The 26,392-nt window shown below is 37.8% G+C and overlaps 1 protein-coding gene across 2 annotated transcripts; it reads left to right on the top strand.

The window, feature by feature from the left end:
• The first annotated feature begins 1,938 nt into the window (after positions 1-1,938).
• On the top strand, positions 1,939-25,869 carry LOC134671984 (growth arrest-specific protein 1-like). Of its 2 annotated transcripts, XR_010099290.1 has the most exons (4): positions 1,939-2,254; positions 16,189-16,422; positions 20,951-23,069; positions 23,341-25,869. XR_010099290.1 is itself a non-coding variant. In XM_063529882.1 (3 exons), exons 2-3 carry the CDS (start codon positions 16,192-16,194, stop codon positions 21,425-21,427), a joined length of 708 nt encoding a protein of 235 aa, XP_063385952.1. In that variant the 5' UTR covers positions 1,939-2,254; positions 16,189-16,191; the 3' UTR covers positions 21,428-25,869. The 2 variants fall into 2 exon arrangements, 1 of the variants encoding a protein (XP_063385952.1); XM_063529882.1 differs by having other exon boundaries at positions 20,951-25,869.
• Positions 25,870-26,392: the final 523 nt, after the last annotated feature.

The following is a 26,392-nucleotide window of genomic DNA, read 5'->3' as shown; positions in this document are numbered from 1 at the left end:
GTTGAAACTTGAAATTAAGAATGTGATTTTTGCTGCACTTTTTCTTCATTTCTGAAGATTGTGTCGTGTCTTTCAAATATTTCTTGAGTACCTAAATATAGGTACACATATATACCACCTACATACCTATATGTAGACGTGGACAGTGAAGGAGCGAGAGAGACAAAGAATCGACGCACTCGAAATGTGGTGTTGGAGACGAATGCTGCGAGTATCTTGGACACAACACCGTACAAACGTCTCCATACTTGAAGAACTTAAGGTGAAAGAGAGGCTCTCAGCTACGGTCAGAGCGCATATCCTCAGATACTTCGGACATGTGACGCGACGTGGGGAGCAGGCCATGGAGAGACTTGCTGTCCAGGGACGGGTCAATGGCTGTAGGTCAAGAGGACGTTCCCCAATGCGTTGGACGGATCAGATAAAAGCCCTTACCAACACCCCACTTAACACATGTGCCAGAGAAGCATCTGCCAGGGAGAACTGGCGTAGAATCGTTCGTCGTTCAACGTGACCACGACTGCTCTGCCAAGAGTAATTCGACGGAGAAGAGAGACCTATATTTAACAAGCTGCTTCCACTTTGCTCGGTTGGATTGATATAGATTGTGATACTCGTGATATGCCTTTTTGCGAATTTTTTTTAATAATAGGATAGGTGCTTTAGTATTTTTTCTTCTGAGTTCAACGCCATTATTTAAAGGTACAGTCACGTCTAAAAAATATCGACACGGACAAAGTGCCAAAAATATTACCTTAATAATGGGCAACAAGGTCGTGTATACATATTTTTGGCACTTTGTCCGTAAATATCCGTATTTTAGATGTGACTGTAGGTACCTATTGAATTTATTCTTGTGGATCCGCGAATCCAATTAAGACGTTACAATTAAAGTCGGAAACGAATTTACCTAATTGCAACAGACGATTTAAAATAGCTAGCGTGAAATTAATTAAAACATCAAAGCGTCTATTGCGAACATCGACCAATTAAGTTGCAAATATTAATTAGGTACCTACAATACTTAAATGAAATAACCCGACAGCACGCTATTTGTGGTGTATCAAACCGGAGGCAAAAGCATGAAATTATTCCCCGCCGCAAGCCCGTAACAACTCAATCAACGCAATTTTAAAATAAACTTTTTTTAAACACTACAAACATTGACCGAAGCGAACAAAAAACACGGCTCGACGGGCGAAGGTCTTAATAATGACTTTCTCGAGAACTCGTTGTGGAAGTGTGCAAGCCAAACTGCACCTTAAAGACAATAGCTCGGCAAACCCATGGCTCAGGACTTCTGTGCCAACACGCTCAAAATTCACAGCGGCAAGGCGTCAATAAATTAATCGGAAATGTTTTAATTACGTCCTCATACCTGAACCGGGACGATTCGCACTAAAAAAACAAAAGAAGGTAGAGACCGAAAAATGGTGACTTTAAGAGTGACATTCCATTTCCAACTGCAGCTGCAATACTGTTCATTTTACTATGGAAATTGACAGTGACAGCGACGCATTTCCATAGTAAAATGAACAGTATTGCAGCTGCAGTTGGAAATGGAATGTCACTTTAAACCTAACGGATTTGTTGACTAAGAAAATATAATAAACAAATAGTCGCTCGCTGTCTACCTCTACCTACTCACAAATTATAATTATTGATCATCTTTTTTAATATGTACTTATCGCATCATCAATATTCTAACGAGGTAACATGTCAGTTAACCGAAAAATTATCTGCATTAATCATTTATATTTATCAGAATGTCCAGTAGAGCTGAAGACAGCTCGAACATTGATGGACCGGTTGGTACTCAAATAAAATAAAATAAAAACGTATCTATTCCGCTGAGGGCACGCGAGAGGAGGGTGTAGGTAGGGAACGGGAAGGGAAGAATATGAAGCTGTCATCTGGCTTGGCATGCCGGCGCGGGTTCAAGCCAACGCTCCGTGTTCGTGCCGCGGCACAACTCAATTCAATTCAACTCAATCGTAAGCGCGCGCTCGGGCGAGCTGCACGTACGCCTCCCGCCGACGCGACACCCCGCACTAACTCACCGCCTTACGTCGCTACCAAAACAATAATACTAAATGAAACTGTGCACAATAGTTCTTTACCAGTGACCAACGCGTAACCAAACTCTCGAAAACAGTGATAAATGTTGTGGAACATCGTTGAAGTTAACAAAACACGGAGTTCTAAACTTTCCAACGAGCGAGCCATGTGACTACGGCGGGAACGAGTAATAGCTGTACGTACATTTTTACTTTATTGTATTGTATTTAAAAATAGAAGGATGAATGATTGCATTCCACTTGCAGAGATTATTTCTGTTAGCGCTGCAGTGAAATACATTTGTTCATTCTTAGCGGTTGGCAAAGAAGTTGGTATAATAATTATGATATAAGTACCTAGTAAGATTGTATACAATATAATAAATAAATACCACAAACAAAGGCATAGACCAAACAAGAAAAAGTTTTTCGCAAAAGTTGCCGCTGCTGAAAGTATCCCATACTTTATATTAAAGACTTTTTTATTACAATATTTGCGGACAACACAGATCAACCCTTACTTCGCAAATGCCCTCACCGGGAGTCGAACCCAGAACCCCCAGCTTCTTAGGCATGGTCACAATCCACTTGGCTAGGAGGATACTGCATGAAGTTCTGATACCTTAACAGGCTTAACACACGAGAGTCTAATTTGTTTTTGAAAAGTTGTTACGGTAGAATAAATTTACACCTACATCATACAGTTTCGATACCATGACGGAAGAATATACTAGGTTGCAAAGGTCGCAGCCGTCGGACCCGCTTATGTTTGAAAAAAAAAAGATCTTAATCAAGTCTATGAATAAGGCCGTCAATTACGTATACACGACGGAACTGCACCGCAATCGTAAATTTAGCGAAACAATGAATGCAAAAGTGCAAATAACAGGCATGATGATATACTGCATACTAAAACCGATTTGCATATGCGTGATAGTCGTGATAAAGCATACAAATAGCTCAATAATCTGACTTGTTAGGTACTGATTCTAATGCGTTGTCCTCGCTTACTCCGTGTCCTTAGCTGTAACGGCGACGTGCATAGAACTAATGAGATGGTCCAACCACTTGACGTAAATATATTGCGCAGTGATGCAGACATAATGTAAGGACCTAATCTACATCTTCGAAACGCTGTCTACACGAGTAGTTATGGTCCCACGCTTTAATTAACTATGCTCTACCTCTACCCATTTGTTATCAAACTTGACTGATTAAGTCATAAAGAACTTAATGTCTTCAACATATGACATTCTAAATTGAGATGGCAAGGCCTGAATAATGGGAGTAATAAGGGGTAGGCGCAATCGTAAAACCGTTTAATGCCTTTATTCATAGACTTCTCAATTATGCACTCATACCTACTTCGGTCCCGTACCTAAGGCTAAATAAAACACACGTTCTGATACTAACAGCGGTCAGTGAGTTATTTGCTGCAGCGATAACAATTCAAGCGCACAGCAGCGGGTAAACAATGACATTGGCGGACATCTCCTTACCGATAATAACGATGATTTGATTTTATCCAATTAATAGGTAGGTATTTTTAAATCATCTATTATTATCTTAACGTTGTTTTAAGTATAATGTGCATCCCGTTGTTACCCTTCATTCTCTTCTTTTTTTGCTTGATCTTTAGCAACCTCTCTTGTGTGACCGCACAAGCTGCTTCTTAGGTTTTCCCCTGGTGAGAAGTAATGTTGGTCACTTGTGATTTCTTTCGTCCTTTGGTTTCAGAACTATTCCTAATTATGTGTACAAAACACGATTGTTTGTAGAGCTAGTCGTTTGACGTACTGCCCATAAAGCATTCTCATTGGTATTCGGCGCCAAGTGATTTATAGCCCTATCGATACGAGCTGCCCATGCCAATGTCCTGGTTTACCTGTACGTATTGGAGCCTAATGGACGCGTAATGTGGGTAAAGATTTATGTACTTAGATTTTAAATCGTATATATAGGTATGGATGTAATAAATATCACTACACCTTATAAAACAAAGTCCCCCGGCCGCGTTTGTCTTTTTGTGTGTTTGTTTGCGATAAACTCAAAAACGGATTTTCATGCGGTTATCACCTATCAACCGAGTGATTTTTGAGGAAGGGTTAGGTGCTTAATTTGTTAACCCGTGCTAAGCCGGGGTGGGTCACTAGTAACCAAATTAAGTACTTAGGTACATTTCTGTTGAAAGTTCTATTAGGACGTGAAGAGTTCGAATTTAAATGTTGAATTTTCCGTGATAATAAGTCAGGGTAAAGTCGCCTCAAACACTATTAAATAGCATCCTGTTAATGTTTGTCAAAAAATCATTGAAATTATAAATCATCTCCTTATGAAAGCAGACTACGAAGAACAAATATTTACAGCAAACTGACTCGACTTTTGTAAACATAACAGGCGGAATATTCCCAAATCACAGACCAGACAAATATTTTATAGAAAACTTTGCTAGTACCTACATATAACTTAAGATTATGAAAGCTAAATCTTAGCCTCCACAATGTGTTCCTTAATTTTCAAGTTTAAGATGTTCTAAGATTCCAAGGATTTACATACATATTAGGTTCCAACCCTTAATCACGTACCTTAGTGGCCTGCCTGAGTGCTATTTAAGTTAATTTGGCTTATAAGAAAAATAAAATGAATGAACTATGAAAACCACATTGAATATTAATAAGAATGTTTTTTATTTGTAAATGTAAGTTTCACCGCGAAAACCTCTGAAAGAACAATACGCAGAAATGCAGAAGTGCACAAGTATTTTGCTTTTCATCTGAACGGAAACTTAGATGTAGATACATCACATAACATAAGAGTGTGTTTACTGAGACGAATGTTTACATTATTGAATAAAGCCGATACATTTGCTAGAAAAGAAAAAAAAACACTGATGAATTTACACATGTAATGTATCTGCGCTGTTAAATAACTTAAATATAATGTACATATTCCAGCATACCTGCATTCACAAAGTATAAATATGCGCCAAGGCCTATGTCTATAAATAAATATTACGGTAATATTCCTGTTTTCTTAAGAATAGATTTAACCAACACATTAAAAAAATATTATATAATATTATTTACAAATTAAGCAATAAAATTTGATTTATTTACGAGGTGATACAGTACGAAAAGTTAAAATGGTGTGCATTTTACGATCGGTTTACGGAGAGTGCTACCAAAACGGCTTGCGATATTGGCGTTTGTTATGACTTCAGGCACGTATGGGATTGGCCTCTTTCCGTTTATAGCATTTTGGCGTTTTGTTTTGTGGGCATTGGATATATAAATGCCAGCTGAAATGATGCACATGACAAATATAATGGTAGCCGAAATTATGAGGTGCTAAAATTATCCATTTGCAACGGCTCTTAAACCCGAATTTAAATTTTAGACAATCTCACTAGAAACTGTTGATCATAAATTATAAGTACATAACAGCGAAATACGTTGTGTACCTATTACAATTTAAATTGTAGGTAATTTGGAATGTATTCATTTGTTTTTCAATGGCTCTAAAGTCAATTTTTTTATTCGGTAGACTAAAATTGACATTTCATAGTATGAAAAGTTATTTAATGTTCATACTATGAAATGTCATTTTAGTCTACCGAATAAAAAAATTGACTTTACGTTCCTGAAAGTAATCATAGTTGATTTAGATGTATCACAAAAACCGGGCGAGTGCGAGTCGGAGTCGCCTATATATCGACTTTTCCATACAAACTTATTTTTTTTACAAATTTATAGTTTTGAGATTATTCCCTGTACTTGTAGTATAAGACGATATTACTTGCCAAATTTCATAGTTCTAGGATTCCCTTGAGAGTGTCGAAATATAGGCATAAAGGGTCTTGACAGAGAGACGGACAAGTGATCCTATAAGGGTTCCACTTTTTCCTTTTAAGGCACAGAACCCTAAAACATCTAACTAAAGTAGTTAGGCAAACTCTTCTCTCTGCCTTTATCCCTCGTTATGTTGGGTCGGTACATGTTTTTCTCTTCCATTCTCCTCTGTCTTTCGTCACCTCAGCACTCCTTTCTTTCTCATATCCTGTTTCACGCAATCCATCCATCGTTTTTTGGGTCTACCACCTACTCTCCGACCATCAACATTCATCCCTAACATTTTTTGCCTATATAGCATTCATCCCTCCTCATTACATGCCCATTATTGTATTAAAGTAGTTTGTACATATATTCTTTTAAGTTTTTGTAACAAAAGGATATACTCGTAAGGAAACGCAAGCGACTCTATGTAGAGTAAATGTACACCGTAATAAATTTTATACCTGGGAGATTTATTTGCATAAACTATATTATCAAATATCGTAAAATGGGGCGAGTTGGGTGAAATTTGACTTTCAAACCTCGATAAAATTTTGGTTTTACATGTGAACACTGAATGGTGTATATAATAAGTGGTTCGGACGTTTGTATTTTAGTTTGTATTTTATTTTGGGTAGTTCCATTTCTTAACATTGACGATAAAGAGGAAAACCCACCTCACCCCGTAGCGCCTCGTATTTGGGGTTTTTCATACAAAGGTGATTTTGGAAGATTTTTGGATCGATTTTTTTTATTATGCGTATTACTATAGCCCCATTTTAAATTAGAATATGTATTCTACAAAAATAATGTTATTTTTGTAGCAGTAACCTTAAAATCCCTTCTCAGCCCCTCTCAAACCTTCTCTCGCCATTCATAATCCAACTCTCCCCGCGAAACCTACTCACCCCGTTTTACGGTACGTGATGCATCTTTTATATGCACAGACGCAGGTGTTTATGTTAAGATATAACTCTTTCAATTGCATCTATGCACTGTGTAGAAGCACGGTCTCGCTGTATTCAAGTTGTCAATTCATTATAAATGGTCGATTCAGCGCGTATCCCTGCAGCTGCACGCCACATGCCACGAATTTGTCTTCCAGACAACCTTTTCGGTGATTTATGATCTCATACATCGCATTGAGATGTCAGAAAACCAGCATTCGAGATCTTTTTGCCCAAAAAAATTCTAAACTTTTTACTATTCTACGGTAAAGGTCTTCAAGTGTTCGGCACGATTATTAAAAAAAAAACTTTTGCTAAGCCTGATCCGTGGTCTTCTGTATGTTGAGTCTAATGGAGGCTAATATGTTTCATCTGGATGCACAATTGGACAATTACAAGAGGCTTAGGAATTGCTACCTGAATCTATTTATGGTACCATGCCATCCCTTTTTTGCCTGGCATTTTAGAGAAACGGCTCCTGTGTTTAGCGGAGAAAATTGCTGCTTGAGATTTTATTATCGTCATTTTAATCTCACCAACGAGTTTATGGGTCGGATTTTAATTTTGAAATACTTTAGGCTATCCCCATCAATATTTCATTGATTTTCTTCATAGGTACTATTTGTTTGTTAAGCGTTAGAGAAGTTTTCAAGCTCATATTTATTTTATAAAAACACACCAGACATCCGGCGCGATTCGGGAAATGATGATGATGATGATGAGTAAAGATACGTGACGGTCCACGGCAAAAGGTACCTTATGGCGGCTGGCGCTTACGCTATTATTAACGTTGCTCCAATATTCAGCCGGGACAAGGGTACCTTTTGCCGTGGAACGTCACATATCTTTACTATTTAATATCTAGTGAATCTCTAAATCATTTCCCGAATCGCGCCGATCGTAAATTTTATAGCATTTTTGGTGCAGCGGAGTGGTGTTAACGGAATTGGTATAGATAATTCCAACTGAAATGGTAAATTAAGGTTAATATTAACGTAATTAACGCTAATTAATCATTAGGGTTGAAATCGTTAAAGTAACCAATTCCGTTAACACCTATAGAGGTGTTCACGGAATTGGTTACTTTAATTGGTTATTGGTTACTGGTTGGTTGGTATTGGTTGGACAGCGATAGCGCTGTGGTATTAGCGTAACCCTGCACCGAAAATACTATAAAATGTACGATGTCAGCCTATAACTTAAATACGCAAAAGGACACTTGAAACATTACTTCCCGATGGGGGCCGTGCATATATTGAAAAAATGTGCAATGTGCACCTTGCAAAATTAGTGTTAGATCTTCACTTAACAGATAACTGAAATGCAACGAAAGAAGTCACTTAGGGTTATCTTAATCTTTCCGCAAGCGTCCTTTAAGTCCGTTGGAGTACGGCGTCAGTTTCGCAGCGTTCATAATTCTGAATGTTATGAGCACTTCAGTAACTGTATCTGGTGGGAATGAAATTCAAATAGGTCAGGTTGCGATGCAACGGTTCCTTGAATCTAAAGCGAGGTTTAGACTAGCAAGTACTTGCATGCAATTTTCATTACATTGCGGTATTTGATCAAACTTTTTAATGGAGCTTACCTTAGTAGTCGGCAATGTAACCTAAATTGCATGCAAGTTCTTGCTAGTCTAGGCCTCGTGTAAGAGGCTTCGGTACCTATCAGGCTTGATCCTTATGTCTCGTTATCTCGTTTTAAATACTACAAATGAGGGTTTTGCGGAACTAGAATATTCTAGTTGTTTCAAGTTATATTAGTTATAATAGTTATAATAATAATAATATTATGACTACCTTTAAGAATAGTTTGGTTTATGTGTTTTTGTTATATACGGTTGTTTATATACAGGGAAAGTTGAGTCGTTTTTAGGCCTCGCTTATGCACACGTGAAGTGCGGTATCGAGTATGGAGTGCGGCGCGGAGAAGTACACATTCCCATTATCTTACAAAAAATACTATAACGGTTTCAAAGACATCGGAAGTGCAATCTTGCAGCTTTAGTACTCAATGAAATAATCTTAATAGCCATTTACTCGTATTCTCGCTACGCTATATTTCAAAGAAGATCATAACTCAAAAAGTGATAACCTCATTAACAAAATGCCTACAACCGGCGAACATCTACAATTCACACCAAGATTGCTAATTTTGAGACATAATAACTATTATAACCTGGTATTTGCAAGTCTTCCATCTCGGTTCATTGGTCGTTAGCCTTGTGGGTCAGTGTTTCTGGTTACAACAAAATAAACACATAACGCAATGCACGGTCTTATCACAAGCGCGATAGTGTTATCTAAATCACTTGTTTTAATGTAATTGCCATTAGGCTGTTTCGTAAGAATGAGACGATATTATCAATGTTTTTTGGTAATTGAAACCATGAATTTGGAGTTAAAAATACCTACGTAAGTAAATTTATGTAATTAAGGATTTCACTCTTATGTAAGAATTTCACTAAATTAATTACAAAGATGCTTATACGTGCAGTAGGATAAAAAGTCCAACTTTATTAAGTAATAATACTTTCATCATCATCATAATTTAAGAGCATGGCTATAGTCGGTGCTGGAGTATGCGCCAGTTTTCGCGCTCGTCGGCCAGGTTCTTTAATAGGTCCCTGTAATACACGACATTCGCTTTTGCTTTTAGTTGTGTATAACTTGCTCGTGGTTTTCCTTTTCCTCTCCTAGCTTCGATTCTTCGAATAATACTTTATTACGTAAATAATTACTTTTTCAATAAATTATTTGTATTTGTTTATAATTTGTATTACTAACTTTCCGTAATTGTGAAAACTTAAATATTTGTAAGTACAACTTTCTAAAACCTTTACTTCACGTACAATTTGGAGTGTTAGGCTTAGCGCAGGCGGGCTCTACCATTATATATACAGGGTGATTCAGGAGACGTGAGCAGGACTAACACTGCGCATTTTGTAAATTATAAGCAACTGTTTCGTACCAGTATTAGTGAGATTGACGTTAATTTTCTACTAGTGTTGAAAAAAAAATTTTTCAATTTATTTACGACATGCATGGTCGCCCTAAAATTAGAATACTAAACTACAGATATTCTGTGTCAAATTCAATATCATCACTGTCATCACGGTCTGGTTACTTTTGAAAACTCGTATCTCACTAAGATTTGACATTTTATTTCCTTCGTAAAAGAGGTTTTATGTTTATTAATTAGGTCTTGTAGGGTGACCATGATTGTAGAGAATTAAATTTGCCCTCACCAAAAAGTTGAAAAATAGGAAAAAGTGTAGTTGTTTTACCTAAATGCGACGGAGATCGATCAATTATCAGTTACTGAGTGTGCAGGATTAGTCCTGCTCACGTCTCATGAATCACCCTGTATATGTACCTACATATAATATGTACTTCCTAATCTGAATTAAGTGCTCTGTTGGGTTGGGAATAAAAAACAGTATTTTATAATATATATTAAGTATTATTTGCATCAATGAATTTAAAACAAAAAATTCTGATCTATTTTTAACTGCAACTTTTCCTAAACACATGACAGTAGTTTTACGTAACGTTGACTTGCTTCTTAACGTGTCCGCTAAAGAATTCTAGCTCGGCAAACATTGGTGTAGCCGGTAGCTGTTTGCGCTATCAGTTGGCGCTAAACGACACGCAATAATGAGCCGGGAACGTGTTTGAGCGTTGGTTAGCGTGCGCGGGAGCCGATCCGAGAGTTTTGGATTTTTTGTGCTTTCTGGGACTTTGTCGCTAAGGGCTCATTTAGATGATGCGAGAACTCGCATGCGAGTTTCATTACATTGCGGGTTTTGTTCGGTCGGTTGAATTGGACGTAACCAACAGTCCGCAATGTAACTAAAACCACATGCGACTTCGCGCGCCGTCTAAATCAGCCCTAAGGGAGCTAAATTTGCACAAAGCAGCAGTTTTTTATACATACATATATGTAATGTATCTACACTTACCTACGAACTATAAGTTCCAATTTATGATTTCGAATCGATTTGCATAGTAGGTATTTAAGAAGAATAAGGAACACAATTATGTAAATGTGAAATTTCGATATCTGCCTGATTGTTGTAATTTATGTCATGCTTGCAACAATAAAGTTGTTCACCAATTAGACTAAAAATTATTGAATACTTACTAATTATTGTAAACAAACATACGCCAAGTTGGGTAGGTACTTAAGAAGTGAAGGATTAACAAATATTTGATTTTATGAACATTAAATTTCTCTACTAGATTGAAGTGTCCGTAGACTGGCTGAGGTTTAAGAGCAGTAACCATATGTATCACCGTTACAGTTAGCTGGCCATTCGTAAACCTTATTCCATAGGAATAAGATCCACCAATGGCTGGTTTAAATTGTTACTGTTAGTAATATCTTGTTGCATCTTCACCTTGCACTTGACCGCTGTGTGTTGACTTGTCTTGCTTTTCACACCCGTCTGCTAAACGCTGGTCCGTTTGGATTGGAGGTAAAAATGTCGCCACGTTTCTTGGATCTCAATGATTAGATATTTTAAGTGTCATGTCGTGAAAGAAAAATGTTGCTCGGACGTCACGTCACGTAATGTTGTCACGAGAAGTTCTTTGAAATAATCGATGTTTGATTTTATCTTTAGTATAAATTTAAGCTTTAAATCAAGGGTGTGTATGTGCTTGTTTAGTAAAAAAATTGTGTCCTTTACTTTAGGCATATTATAAAATAAAACATATACGAATGTCAAAAAACTACCAAGTAAGTAAGTAACATCGATTCGCAACTTTGCTTGGGTTTTGATGCGCTTGGAAAAAAGTTAGTAAATTTGGGAATCTAGTAGTTAATTCAGGAAAACGAATTAAATTGACGAAGAGCCGTAGACATTTGCGCAAATATAGCGGAGTGAATCGGTACCATTACCATTAGTTTGCTTTGCTTTCCCATGGTGTTAATTTACAATGACAAATGACAATTGAAACAGCACAGCATAGAAAAACTGACTAGACACTTACTAAGCGTTTCTCATTTGAATATCACTTCAGATGTACCACGTCCACTAATAATTAAACTAAACAGTGGCACGACGTGTACCTGACGTCGTTAGCCTTTATTGTTATACAAATAAAGGCTACATTGTGTCCGACGGACATTGTTATTGTAATTTAACACTTGAAGCAAGAATTGTGGACATCTCGATTGTCACTTTGTTTTCTTTTGCATCCAGGCTACGGACGACGACCCTGATGTGAATAGGGTTAGCAAATGTTCATTTTAAAATACTCGAGTTTTGTAGGTGTACCACTTGTACTTTAAAGCGTGACTTAAGTCGTGTTTCAGTAACGTCTAACCGTTACATTTCCGACAAAATGTATAGGGTTTGACATTGACCGTCAGTTTTGTAACGATTGCTAACCGGCCGTTAAAGGTGTTCAATTAAGTGAAAACGCCCAGGTTCATGAGATTGTGACTTGTGAGTAGTAATGCGAGTTTATATGAATAAATACCATGAATTGATTAGGTGTTGTTGACAATATTGCCTTGACAACTGTCAACGTAATGTGTTAACTATTGCTGGGATTCCCCTATTGTTACTGAAGTACGTAAATGGCATATTATACAGCCAGAGATTTCAATACGTCTTGCAAACTATTCGTTATTTAATCATTGACGACTTTGAAGGACTTATGATTCTTGGAAAGACGAATTATTGTTTAAGCATTGTACTTACCTTAAACATTGTAGCAATTTTGAGGGCGATTTTATTTCGGATTCTTTGTCGGCGACCGGCATTAGGTACGACCTACGTTTTTTTTTAATTTTTACTTGCTAACCCTACGTGGTTCTGTTTAAAGTGTCTAGGGATGTCACTTCATGGACACAATAGAATTGCTCTTGTTTTCTGAGCTCATAAATAATAATGAATTTAATGATTCGCCGCTGAGACAAAGTCAGTGCGTAGGATTCACAAATTGCTCTTGGAACAAATGTCGCATAGGTATTATACGATAAAATTATGTTATGAGTCACATTCTAGGTTTAATTCGTACAAGTACCAAGATAAGAATATAATAATAGACAAGTCTTACTTTGTATCAAGTTTTAGTGCACTCCAAGTGTTTGTTGTTGATGATTCAAATAGATACCTAGACCCTAGACACAAATATAACATGTACATATTAGTATTTTATACAATCGTGATATAATAGAGAGCTTTTCAGTCGAGTACCGTGTTTAGGCAACGAAGCTTGCTGAGTTGCCTAAGTCAGGTACGAGATTGAAAAGCTTGATTATATCACTATTGTATACAATACTTTATCTACGAGCCAAAAAAATAATACTTTAAACTAGTAGAATCATCAAGAAGGGGGACCAGCATGATATAGGCAACTACAGGCCCATAAGCCTGATGTCCAACCTATACAAGATCTTCGCTAAAATTTTATTAAGGCGACTAGAAACAAGACTGGATGAAGAACAACCAGTAGAACAGGCCGGTTTCAGAAAGGGGTACTCAGTACTGGATCATATTCATGTTCTGAGGCAGATAATAGAAAAGTACAAGGAATACAACCTTCCATACTACATCGCGTTTATAGATTACAGCAAGGCCTTTGACTCCCTCATACACGAAAAAATTTGGATGGCACTGAAGAGGCAAGGTATTGAACACAAATACATCAGAGTAATCAGCAAAATTTACCAACACAGCACATCACGTATACAATTGGAAAGATATGGGGAGACCTTCAGAATAGAAAAAGGAGTAAGACAAGGGGATCCCTTATCCCCAAAACTATTCTCTGCTGTCTTAGAGATGGTATTCAGAAACCTGGACTGGAACCAGCTTGGTCTTAACATAGATGGCCGCCAATTAACACATCTAAGGTTTGCGGATGACATTGTTCTACTTGCTAAAAACTCAGACGACCTAAACAAAATGATAAATGACATTGAAACTAACAGCAAAGAAGTAGGACTAAAAATGAACTTAGAAAAAACCAAGGTGATGACAAATGGCGAGAAGAACATCATTAAAATAGGAGAAATGATAGTAGAATATGTGGACGAATACATTTACCTCGGGCAGGTTATATCACCGGATGAAACAATAGAGAAAGAAATAGAGAGAAGAATAGTGAATGGGTGGAAAAGGTACTGGTCCCTGAAAGAAGTCTTCAAAGATAAACAACTACACTCTAAGACAAAGGGTAAACTATTCAACACATGTGTTCTTCCCGTCCTAATGTATGGTAGCCAAACCTGGGCCCTTACAAAAGCGACTACATCCCAGCTAGCATGCTGCCAGCGCGCCATGGAAAGGAGCATGATAGGAGTACGTAAGACTGACCGGCTACGAAACACCCTAATTAGGAATAGGACGAAAGCCCAAGACATTACCACAAAAATTAAAAGACTCAAATGGAAGTGGGCTGGCCATATCATCCGAGGCACAGACAAATGGAGCAAGCGAGTCACCCAATGGTATCCAAGAGAGGGAAAAAGACAAATCGAAGAAACCTCTAATGAGATGGGACGATGACATAGCGCAGGTAGCTGGCCGTACCTGGAGCAGAGTGGCATTAGATCGGAGAGAGTGGAAAAGGTTGGAGGAGGCCTTTGCCGAAGGGCAAGCAGACAAAGAATACAAAAGATGGGAGATAATAGAGAGATAAAGTGCAACTATATTCTATTCTCTGTTCTGTAAATAAAGGCTATTTTATAGTAGAATCATACAAACAAATCAAACCAAAAGTATTCACAGCTAAGATACGCAAGCAGCCGCGATACCTTAATACTGGTACGCGCTTCCGCCGCCGCGCCCGGCGTGTTGGTCAACGACACCTTCTCGTAACTCATGAGGCCCTGGTACTTGCTCCGCGCTAAATTCAATTTTTAGACAGTTGTTTTCTCGATTTTGGCCACCGTAGCCTATGGAGACTAACAAGCAACACTAAGTGGTTTTCGTAGTCTATGGATGTTGCTATTTTAAGGGTGTCACATGCTCGTTTCTGACTTATGAACCAATTGTTTCTACTATACAACCTAAAATAAATAATTAATTTGAGCTATGCTTTTGTTTCGTCCTGTTGATCGCGGAGAGCTGTGATTGGTCAATTTCATTATAGTTGACTAAACTGTATCGTAATGAATATTATAGTTGAGTTGACAGCCCACACATTAAAAATACCCAATTGAAGTTTGGTATATGAAATCTTAATTCAAGAATTATAGTCGACGAGTAGATAAAAATATTAATAATGTCCGGTACACGCAGGTAATGCGGGAATTAAACTATTGACATGGTTAGCTTACTTATGAGTTTCTTTAAGACTGTTTATGTGTGCATTATATTTCAAAATCGCAAAATCGGTTATGTGATCCTACTGATCATATGATCGCAACAATAACAGTACCTACCGAAAAATTACAGAAGTCTGAAGTGTAATGTCGAAAGTGTCATCCCTACCTGTCCCATGTTACGGTATTGAGGCTCGCGTGTAAGTTAGTAGCCAGTGCTCGGGACGTGCCTCGATTCTGTTTGTTTTCCAGCGCCCGCGCACCTTCCGAGAACGCCAGACATGTCGTCGAGCCCTGTTTATTATTATTAAATGTTTATTTATTATCGAGTTGAGATGTTACATTTGCTATGTCATCCGGAGATCGGGTTTGTTTATGAAGCGTAGCCTACGCTTTGAACAGGGATGCAAAGGATTATCTTTTGTTGTTGTTTGCTTTCTTGCATTATCTTTTGTGCTTATTTATTTTTGGATGCTCGGTTCGGGTCGGACCATGTTTTGATAGAGTAAAAGAAGTCCAGCATTTACATAATGAAAGCATAATAATCTCTTAATTCGAAACAAATAGAGTAAAGTAAAACCCTTCTTGCCAGACTCTTATTGAATAATTCAATCAGGCTCAAGTCTAAATATTTTAATAGCAGTGTTACAACGATGACGGCAAAATTGGCGATGTTGTTTACATTTGCTAATGTGCACATTCGTATATATCTGATGAGTTGAAATTCAACGTTTTATTAAAAATATACAAAAATAAAAGTATTAACAAAATAATTAAACATTAAAATTAAAACTAAAACTAAACTCTTACAACTAAATACACATATTTACAGATAAAAAATGGGAGCTAGCTCGGCGCCGGATGGTAGGGTGCCTAGAAGGCTGGTCAGGCATTGCCGCGCTGAATGGCAATGCCAATTCGCTGGGCAAGGAAGTACCCAGCCCTCTGGTCACCCGTAGCATCATTAAGACGCTTGAAGGTGACGCTTGGCTAAGTTGAAATTGTCAAGCTTGACGTTCTTAAGATATGTGTAAATGTGTAAATGTGCTAAACTGACTTCTCCCTTGTTTCCAGGTAATGTGGCTGCTAGCGGCTCTGCTAGCAGCCTGTGCTGCGGGCGCAGTGAGCACGCCATGCTTCGAGGCTCGCACGCGCTGCGCCTACCGCACGGGCTGTGGCGCCGCGCTCAACAACTACATGATCCTGTGTAATGACGTGCTGTCTGAACCGACCAGCGTCTGTCCCAAGCCGTGTGAACATGCGCTTATAGCGCTCATGTCCACAGAGGAGGGAAAGGAGTTGATGAAGGTGAGATTTTCTTCTTATCTGGATTTTCGCAGAGCATATCGCACATGCTGTGACGCCGCGCTCATAAACTCCTCTCGTATGCCGTACTTACCAAACCGACAAGGTGTGGTCCACGCCGTGCAAATATGCGCTTATAGCGCTGATGTCCAGTTGTCCACATAGGAGAGGAAGGAACTGATGAATGTGAGAATCTTTTCTTGTGGTGCCATGCTGCGTCAATCTAATATCCTGCAGTGCAGGTTGTTGCTTACACGAAGTTTTGGCTAAGGATCTATTAGTAGGGTATACATACGTTAGGTATGTGATGTGATGTATAAAGTGCAATATGAATCCGAGAAACAAAAATAACCGCAACGACAAATCATTGAAATAACATATACCTACCTATGTATTTAGGTATTACTAATTTAAAATTACCGTAAAAATAAATATTCTAAATAAATATGATATGTTTTTATAGCCCACCTTTTAATCTTACCGGGGCCAAAGTTCGACCGTGTCGAAATCACTCCTCATCAACGCTTGTTTATAGTCTTGTCTATCGCAATTGATCAACACCACCAATTACATCTGGTCCCCCATTACTCATGCCAGGGGTTTTGTCCATGCGTTTTGAATGGAGATGTCAGTACTGGAGGGGTCTGTGTTGTTTGGTAGTCGCGTACGCAGACGCCCCGCAATAAAATCTAATTTAGACGTCGTCGGGCAGATTTGTCGGACACGACGGCAACAAGATCAAATCGCGGGAGGGTCGCGGTTGACGACCTCGGATACGTCACGAATAAACAACCATAGTATAGTGGGTTACTTTACGTCGGTACATGTGGGAAATAGTTCTAATAGTTACCTGCGTTCACTTATTAATTACCTACTTATTTAACAAGTTGTGCGGTTTTTAGGCTTGCATGATTATTTAACTATATATGATACCTAAGTGTTATAGTACATATGATAAGTTAAAAGCAGCTAAACTATCTGACAGCTAAAAAGCTATACTTAGGTACTATCATCACTGACACAATTTCTGCCAGTACCTATTTCCACCATCTTATGATTTATCAATTGTGAAGGTATTTGACATAAAGTTACTATATATAATATCTACCTAAGCAATTAGTATCGTGGTTTTCTACATGTACATTTCGTATGCCTAATACGCAAGGTAATAAGTAATAACATAAACATCACCTCTTGTTTGATGTTTGCTTTTGCAATTCGATTTTTATTGGAAATCCAAGTACCTGTTTATGTTTACTTATACTTATTAGCTGTTATAATGACGTCCAGACATTAAAACTTGCGAAGAAAAATGCAATTATGATTCTATACAATAAAAAGTGAAATTGGAATTGAACGGGAGACCTTTTGCGGAGGCCTTACCCTCTGGGCGGCTAGCGGCTAGAAGATAAATTGCAAAGAAATAAAATTGCCCGTCATTTAGTGTCAGTTAAGACCTTTTCCTAACCTACCAGCGTATTATGGATGGATTTATCCATGTTTATCCACGTGATAAAATAACTGTCACTTTTTAACACCGTGGGATAGAAAGTGACGGATACCGTTTTATCACGCTGTCACGTAGACAAAGAACGACCATCATATCCGTACTGGTTTGGCAGTAAGGACTCTACTATTGCATACTGTGTCGATTCGGGTCTCTGGCGATTTTTCCCACGGCGTGGGTACTTTATTGCATACAATTTATCATAAAGATTATGAAAAAGATATCATTGCTCCGTTACAGTACGTAGGTAAGAACAAAGGGCGAATAAATGAGTAAAATATATTAATAAACAAGTAGATAGATGCATTATAAAACCGGGCTAATGAGAATGACGATAATGCTCACCTCGTCATCGGCGGATATCCTACCAAAGCGTCGTCCGTTCCTCTTTATTTAGATTTCTCAGGAATCATTCAATTTTAGTATTTACCCACTTCTTGATGAATTTGTAATATTTGTTGACACTCGCGCGGCACTTTTCGGAGAGCCTAGGTCTCCTTTTTCAAGCACTAACAGGGCTTAAATAAAAATATAAATACGATTATTTGTAGGTTTTTTGTAAAAAAATTAAGTTAACCATATCACATCGACAGTTAACCAAATATCATACCGACAGTCGTTTAGAGTTTTTCCAGTACATATGGCGCACTACTGCAATAATAAGCACATTATGTAACTGTGTCGAGAATTTAAAGCGCCATATTTACTGTAAAACGCTGTACGATAGGTACATATGCGTCGTGTCGATTTAAAACAGTCCCTTCGGTCGTGTTTTAATGTATCGCCACTCCTTTCCCATTTTTCGCATTTGTTTCGTGTTTGTGTTTTTGCGTATTAGGAAGGGAACGAGATAATATTTTATGTTACTGTACTAAAGACAAGTTGATCAGCTAAAGGTTATCAACTTATCATTTACGTTTGATTTGAAAATATAGCACAGCACTAAAATAAGGAAATGCATTGCGGCCAGCAAAAGCTGTTGAATTTTATGTAAGTCATTTATTGAAACTATCGGAGGCGTACCTACCTACATTCGTACAAGATAAAATTAAGACCTCCCAGGCGCAGCTTTTTAGTAGGAAAAGGCAGGCAGTTAAGTTGTTTTATAGGTACTTCTTACCTTTAAATTCAAGGTCTTAGAGTATTTAATAACTGGAGTCGCCTCAATTGTGCAAACTTTTGTAAGGACTAACATCAATTGACAATTTTACTGACATGGCTATTTCTACGTTACGCACAAATCATGTAGAAATAGCAATACGTTTGATGTCCCCTCCCCGCAATCATCGGCAGACTGTTTCGTACAGAAAATGACAGCCATGACGTCTCCAGTTATTAAATGCTCTATGTTCAAGGTAGAAGCGCAGGTGGTGTTTTCACACCGACATAATAACGAACGTACTTGCGTTGCACATGCAAGGAGCGAGCCTTATATTTCCAAAAGTTTCACGAAACATGTTCCATGTTGCGAATATTGCTAATGTTCGATTCATTAAATATCCATTAGGTACCGGCAAATGTTATTCACGATGTAGATTGTAGATCATAATATTTTGCTTTAGGTATATGGATTGCCATTTGCGTTTACTCGCGTAAGTTGTGTGAAGGTAGAGGATTTGTAATTTAGTATAGAGTGGATTGCATTGAAAATATCTAGGTATGTACAATAACAATACCGACAAACAACTGAATGCTAGTAATGTAGCTTTTTATAAGAATAACAATAAGAAAGTTTTTATTGTCCACTGTGTAGGTATACATATAGATGATGTCTACAAATAAATGGTATCAATCAACACATAAATGGTATAAATGCAGAGCATATAAGAGTGTAAGACTTATGTTCTTAAGAATTCCTGGTACGGTTAAGCGATATAAAACATTAATTATTAAATTCAAAGAATTTTATGCATTTTAAAAATGCAATTAAAGATTAATTCAGCACGAACAATATTAAAAACTTCGTTTTCTCCCAACTATTACTCGATAAATGTGCAATTACACTTTTTCTAGTTATTTTCTGGTATAAAATCATACATTAAACATTAAGACGCATCATTGATTCACAGCATGTCAATACAACTTGTAATGCATCTAGCATCCTTATAACTATGACTTGCTTCAACTTTTTATCCTAATGAAACTACATCCTTATGTACATTGCTTTAAGTGGCCTCATTTAAAAGCCTCTCCCAGAGATTCCAGCGTCCGCATTCATATTTATAAGGGCAGCGTCCATAATTTAGATTAACATCACTTAAAGCCTTAATTAGTAGAGGCGGTGTGATTATTGTTGTAGTCGGCCAGTGTATCGGTACTGCGGCCTTGGGGTTTGACGTCTTGATTGGAGACCTACCGCGTCGACTCTTGCGCAGGTGTTGCCCACACAAAAAACGCGTAAGTCGGCGGCCATTATTAGTCTCATCCCGGCTAGGTATGAAATAAATTGACCGTAAAATTAAAACGGATTTCGGATAAGTCCGAATTTATAACGCTTCGTAGAGATTCAGCCTTTTGTCAGTAACCCGATTAAAGTTGCCGTTTAATTCAGATATCTATTGAGCACAATTTTTATGACGGTGTATTAACCTTAGGCGAAATGAAGTATCCAAAAAGTCGGAAGGGTCCAAATGGTATCTTAAGCGGTTAAATCACATATCACTCTGACACGCTAAACATTCGATGCGCCAAAATCTGTGTAACTTAAGGTACGGCTTTTATTTCTTGTATGGCTACAGACGCAAAAACATTGGGTGCACTGGCACTAGTAAAAGAATCTAGTGAATGAAAAGCATCTTAGCATCCGGCCGCATCGCTGCACGACGCCACGTCCAATATTTATTAAGACTTTACAAAACGCGATGTATTTTGATGGTGGCTGGCACGTTTCATATGCCGTAAAAACTTTTACGAGCGTGAAACATATTATGCGATACAGACCGCGGAATTTTATGATTTTCTCAAAAATTTATCGATAAAATAGAACGTTTCACGTTGAATCACGTAAGTCTTTCTTTGTTGCAGTGCGAGTGTGAAGACGAGTATTGCCTGGAGGCGAAGTCGCGGATCGACGTTTGTCGGCCTTCGGTTCTTCGCGGAGCCGCGAATGCCACGAGTTCGTGTCGTCTGTCGCAGCTAATCTGCACGGCGGATGCCCAGTGCGCCACTGCGCTCGGGTACTACCATCGCCTGTGCCGCGCAATGTACCGCGGCAGAAAATGCTCCCACAAGTGCCTAAATGCTATAGAAATTTTAAGAAAGCAGGAGAAAGCAGCGCCTCTGACAGGATGCCAATGCGATGGCAATGAGGATTACGACTGTCCGAGGATGCAAAACAACCTTGCGAGGCTTTGCTTCCATAAGAAGCTAGACCCCATAGACGAAAAACTCAAAACAACAATAACGCCAGAAGTGGTTCTAGTAGGCAGCAGTTCTATTGCCACTGTTTCAAAACGGCTGCTAGTATTATTAACATTTTTCAGTTCAAAATTCTATACGTGATAGTTTTATAATGGGTCTACTACCTCAAGCATTAGGTCTAATTTAATTCTAAGGTTGGAGCAGCAATTACATAGAAGTACAACTTTTGTAAATATGTAAATGAGAATATTATAAGTACTAAGGTGTAATAAATAGAGCCATGTAGGAAAGTGAGGGAAGGCAAGGGGTAAGAGAGGTAGATGGCAAGATGTTCCTGTAACTACATAAAAAAATGGGATTGTCTTTCTTGAAATATGGTTTTTAGTGTGTAAGTGTTACGTATCTAAAGTAGGTACCACTAAGGAGAGTCGGCAACACTCATGTATAATTTTTGGTGTCTCTATAAGGAAGTATAATAATTATTTAATCATCGCATATACAATACGTATCAATTCGTAAAAATAAGCAACTTTGAATTCCATTCAAGTATGATTCCAATTAGGTAATTAGTTGCGTGTGTTGCCATTCTCAGTTTTATTATGCACACTTATCAAAATCAGTATTAGCACCATATTTTGTACCATCTTCAATCAAATGAAAACTACACTGTTACGGTCTGAAAGCGCTCTCGCTTTGCTAACTTTGAAACAAAGATAGAGTCACAAAGGTGTTGTAAACCAGTTTCGTATTTATAAAGAAATCCCAAACCCTAGGCTGTTGATACGGTGTTAAATCTTAGTCCAACGCACGCGCATAATGCAGGCAATCTCGCATGATAGAGGATAGCCGCGCCGCCCACAGCACGCATGCGTCGCGCGGGCGTCGCTATAAATACGGCAGCGCCGGTGGTCCGGTGACAAATACTAGGCTGTTCCCGCCGCGGCGCCACGACGATTGATCTAAAGTCCCGGTACCATTCGCTGTCAAACACACGAATTTACAAATCAACGTTTCAATCTGTCCCTATTCATCGCATGTGCGACGACGTGCGTTTGAAAGAAACGGAAGAGTTTTTGAGGTCGTTTGGGTTCGGGAAGTGGATGTTCTAATGACAGTCGTAGCTAATTCCGGCGTGACACTAATCGCTTGTCCTGATGTAGGGCGGTAGATTCTGTAAAAGATTCCAGTGTCCCATTAGCATACCATGTTGTTAATATTGCATGTCTTTGAGCGACATTTTTCGCTAATTAATCTGGGAGAGCAAGTTTCATTAGATGACCCATCATGTTGTAAAAAAAATACAGTAACTATACGAGTTTACAAAATGTACGGCTACTAGTTAGACTAAGATAAGTCTGCAACTATTTTAATAGCACACTCACTACGCAGTGCAATTGTTTTGAAAGTCAAATTTCTATAAAATTATGACGTCTAAATAACACTTGCATTGCACTGCGTATGCTATCAAAATCGTTGCAGACTTTTTTGGTCTAAAGATTAACCGCTTTTCCTTATACATTGTAATAAGTTTTCTACTCATATTCGTGTACAAAGAGCTTGCTGTAAACGTGTCCCTCTTGCTCAATTTAAACCGAACGTTTGAACCGAGGTCCCTTAGTAATGAAGAGGTTGGAACCGGTTTGGTCCAAGCGCCTATGCCGAGAGCTCACCAAAACGAGAGCACAGCAGATCTGTTTCGCACCAGCACGAGTACAAACACATTTAAGATCCGTTAACGTTATTCGAAAGGGCAAGAGCTTTTATAGAATCAAGCACTAATATAGTCTTCGGTTACCGCGATAGTTACTCATGAAATAAAACTATTGAAACGGATTATATCGCGTATATTCAATTCATACTACATCCCGACGTTTCGAATTCTTTACAGCGTTCATGGTCAACGGGTGACTGAGGAAAAACTGCAAAACCACCATTATCACCACCGACGACGAACGCTGTAAAGGGTTCGAAACCTCGGGATGTAGTATGAATTCAATATACGCGATATAATCCGTTTCAGTAGATTTATTTCATGAGAATCGAGCACTATCAAGTAAACCCAGAACATTACAAATCCCTATTAATTAGCGTACGGTACGTGCTTTTATGTAAACAATTCGTTTGTCTATACCACTTACACCAATGTGGCATTCACATCATCCAGTTTATTTTTGTTTTTGCTTGATGCCCATATAGTAACAGCACCAGTCATGGGACATTTAAGAGGGAATTTGGAGTATTTGTGATATTTCCCTAATACATGTGAATGGTCTACCGCTTAGCGTATTGAAAGATGAAAGTCCTACCCGTCTTTCATGTTTCAGGCGTGTTGTATCAAAGATACTGCAATGAGTTTCCACATACTTAACAAATTAAAACTATGCTATTTTTCTCCAGTCATGGACACCAAAGCTCCAGTAATGGGCCCCCCAGTAATGGACACTACTCTATCAGTATAAAATATTGAAATAGGTCATCAGATCTGGTCCATGTTATCATAATATTGCATTATCATCCGATTTGCATATTTAATTACGAATACAAAATTTCAACTCAATCGGAAAACGGGAAAGTGGCTCAAACTCGGCTACCAAGATTTGACCCACACTAAAAAACGATATTAATTTATCCGAAGTCCGAGCATACCTCCTGGTTGACATATTTCGTAACTACATTTTACTTCTGTATTGTTTAAACATGAAATGATGGCATGGCAAGCATCATTATGTAAATTTCCCATTATAGGAGGTATGCAGTTTTACAGCTCCTATAATGGGATTGGGCCAAATACCACTATTTTTTTACATCTGTGGACTCACAACATAGTATGTTGTATACCTTATCTCATGGTAAATGCAATTAACAAAACACATTTTAGTTTTCATCAAGTATTAATTAATTAAAATTTAATAAATTAACTCACCTCTCTTAGCGAAGTTGTTAATGAATTCGTAGTGGTATTTTTTTTTCAGTGACACGACAACTTTTGGGTTGACGCCAATTTCTTAAAAAACAACCAAATTTAATAAAAATTCAAACTGAAACAGCTCTAGGACTCTCATTTATGATAATATACAGGCAGTGTTTATAAACTACTTTTATACACTTATTTTACAGGATTTGTGGTTTTTTGTCCCATTACTGGTTCCACGCCCATCATAGGGTACACTACTATATTTATTCTCTAGCCGCCCAGAGACCTATAAAAAGGTCTCCTGTTCCATTCTAATTTGAACTTTGTGTTGACGAAATATAATTTCATTTTGCTTGGCAAGGTATGACGTATGGGCGGCTAGAGGTTAAATAGCATATATTATGTCCATTGTCCACGTACGTAAAACTTCCATACAATCTTGGATAGAGTTCATGATAAAGGTAGGTATTAACTACAATGTTATTTAGTATGCGTCTCGCAATTGTATACTAATGTTTCGCCGCCAATCATGTCATTCTTTATGCATAATGAATTGACGTGATGTCCAGCATACGAATGAACACTTACTTATTTTCGCATTACGGTATATCTTTGAAGATTGGCGTGCGAAAGTATTCTACAATGCGGATCTTTTATAGAGTATACTTGAAGTTATTGGTTATTCAGCAAACTGGCGTGGTATTTCAGTACCTACCTAATTATACATTTTGATTCGAATTATGTTCTGAATTTTTCGAATAATGGTACATTACATATATGTATGTATAATACGGAGATGTACACTTCAGAAACTCATTGAATTTTTTACCTTATTCTCGCACTCCATTTCCAAATTCAAGTTGGGTTTTCAATAGTTGTTACGCCTGTAAGTCATGGGTACTCATGTGCCATCAAATTTTCCTAAATTGCGAAATTTCCACTTATAAATAAATAACCTACTCATATTTTTGTATAGCAATCGAAATTTTCCATTTCCAAAATGAAAGTTTCCTGTGAAATATTCCTGAAATTTCCAATAATATTGCGAACTTTTTGAAAACTTCCGCAACTTTACAGTCCATAAATACATAATACATATTCATTTTACTGTAGCTATACCTAGCTGTAACATGAGATATTTTCATAGCAATAGATTTGTAGAGATTCAGAAGATTTTTTTTGTATTGTAGCTTTATAAAAATAAGGCAAACTTGTAGAGGCAGTTTTGTGTGAGTGTGCGTGGGTTGATGTGCAAGAAATAAGTTTAGTACATAGTAACTTTAATTCCTTGGGACTCTGTGTGACTGCAGTGATGTAGGTATAGAATAGAATATTCTTAAATGAATATTCATATATATAATACCGATTAACCACAGTTTACCAAAGTGAGATTATTAGCATAGTGTGTAGAGAAAAGTAATGTAATACAATAAGTGCTGAAACACGTAACTTATGTAAGTACAATTCATTACATGTCAGTAATTATTAAAAAACGTACAAAGTTTTTGGAATTACAAATATGAATAAGTAATTAATAATTTATTGAATTAGAGTTAGTTAGCGATGTAATTAGTTAGTAAAAATTGTTGCATTTGTTCGTTTTGTAAAATTATATTAAGGATTTATATGTATTTATTTTATTGTACTGAAATAAAAATTGTTTTCTTTATTCTGATTTTCTTTAAAAATAACAAAAGCCTTCCCAATAGTAATAAATAAGGTGATTGCAAACAATGTTATAGGTACCACAGAATAACTAATAGTACTACCGTAGGTACCTACATTCTAGTGGAAACCGGATTCAGATAAAAACAATTACATATAACAGTTTGAATTGGTTTTGATGCGACTTTGAAGATCGCTTACGTTGATTGGTGCATGCCATAACAGAGCATGCATTCCTCTGCAGAACATGCATGGAGGCAGATGAGACAGCTGCCCACGTCATTCTCGGACACCTAGGGGTGGCAGAGTACCGGACACAACACCTCCGCTCACCGGGTTCTCTCCCAGAAGTCGTCGGCAACGTCAAGGGTTTTCTAGGCTTCTTGGTAGAGTTGGGTTGGCAAGAATAGTGCCGCGAATAGTAATAATATGAAGTCGAGTTGCGGAAACCAAGAACATATAACCTATAACCTTGGTGCATGCGAAATGGAGTGAAAGTCGTGCGTGAGATACGCGCTAATCACCAA

This window comes from Cydia fagiglandana, chromosome 16, assembly GCF_963556715.1.
Source record: "Cydia fagiglandana chromosome 16, ilCydFagi1.1, whole genome shotgun sequence".
Lineage (NCBI taxonomy): Eukaryota > Metazoa > Arthropoda > Insecta > Lepidoptera > Tortricidae > Cydia > Cydia fagiglandana.
This window is presented reverse-complemented; position numbering and strand designations above follow the sequence as displayed.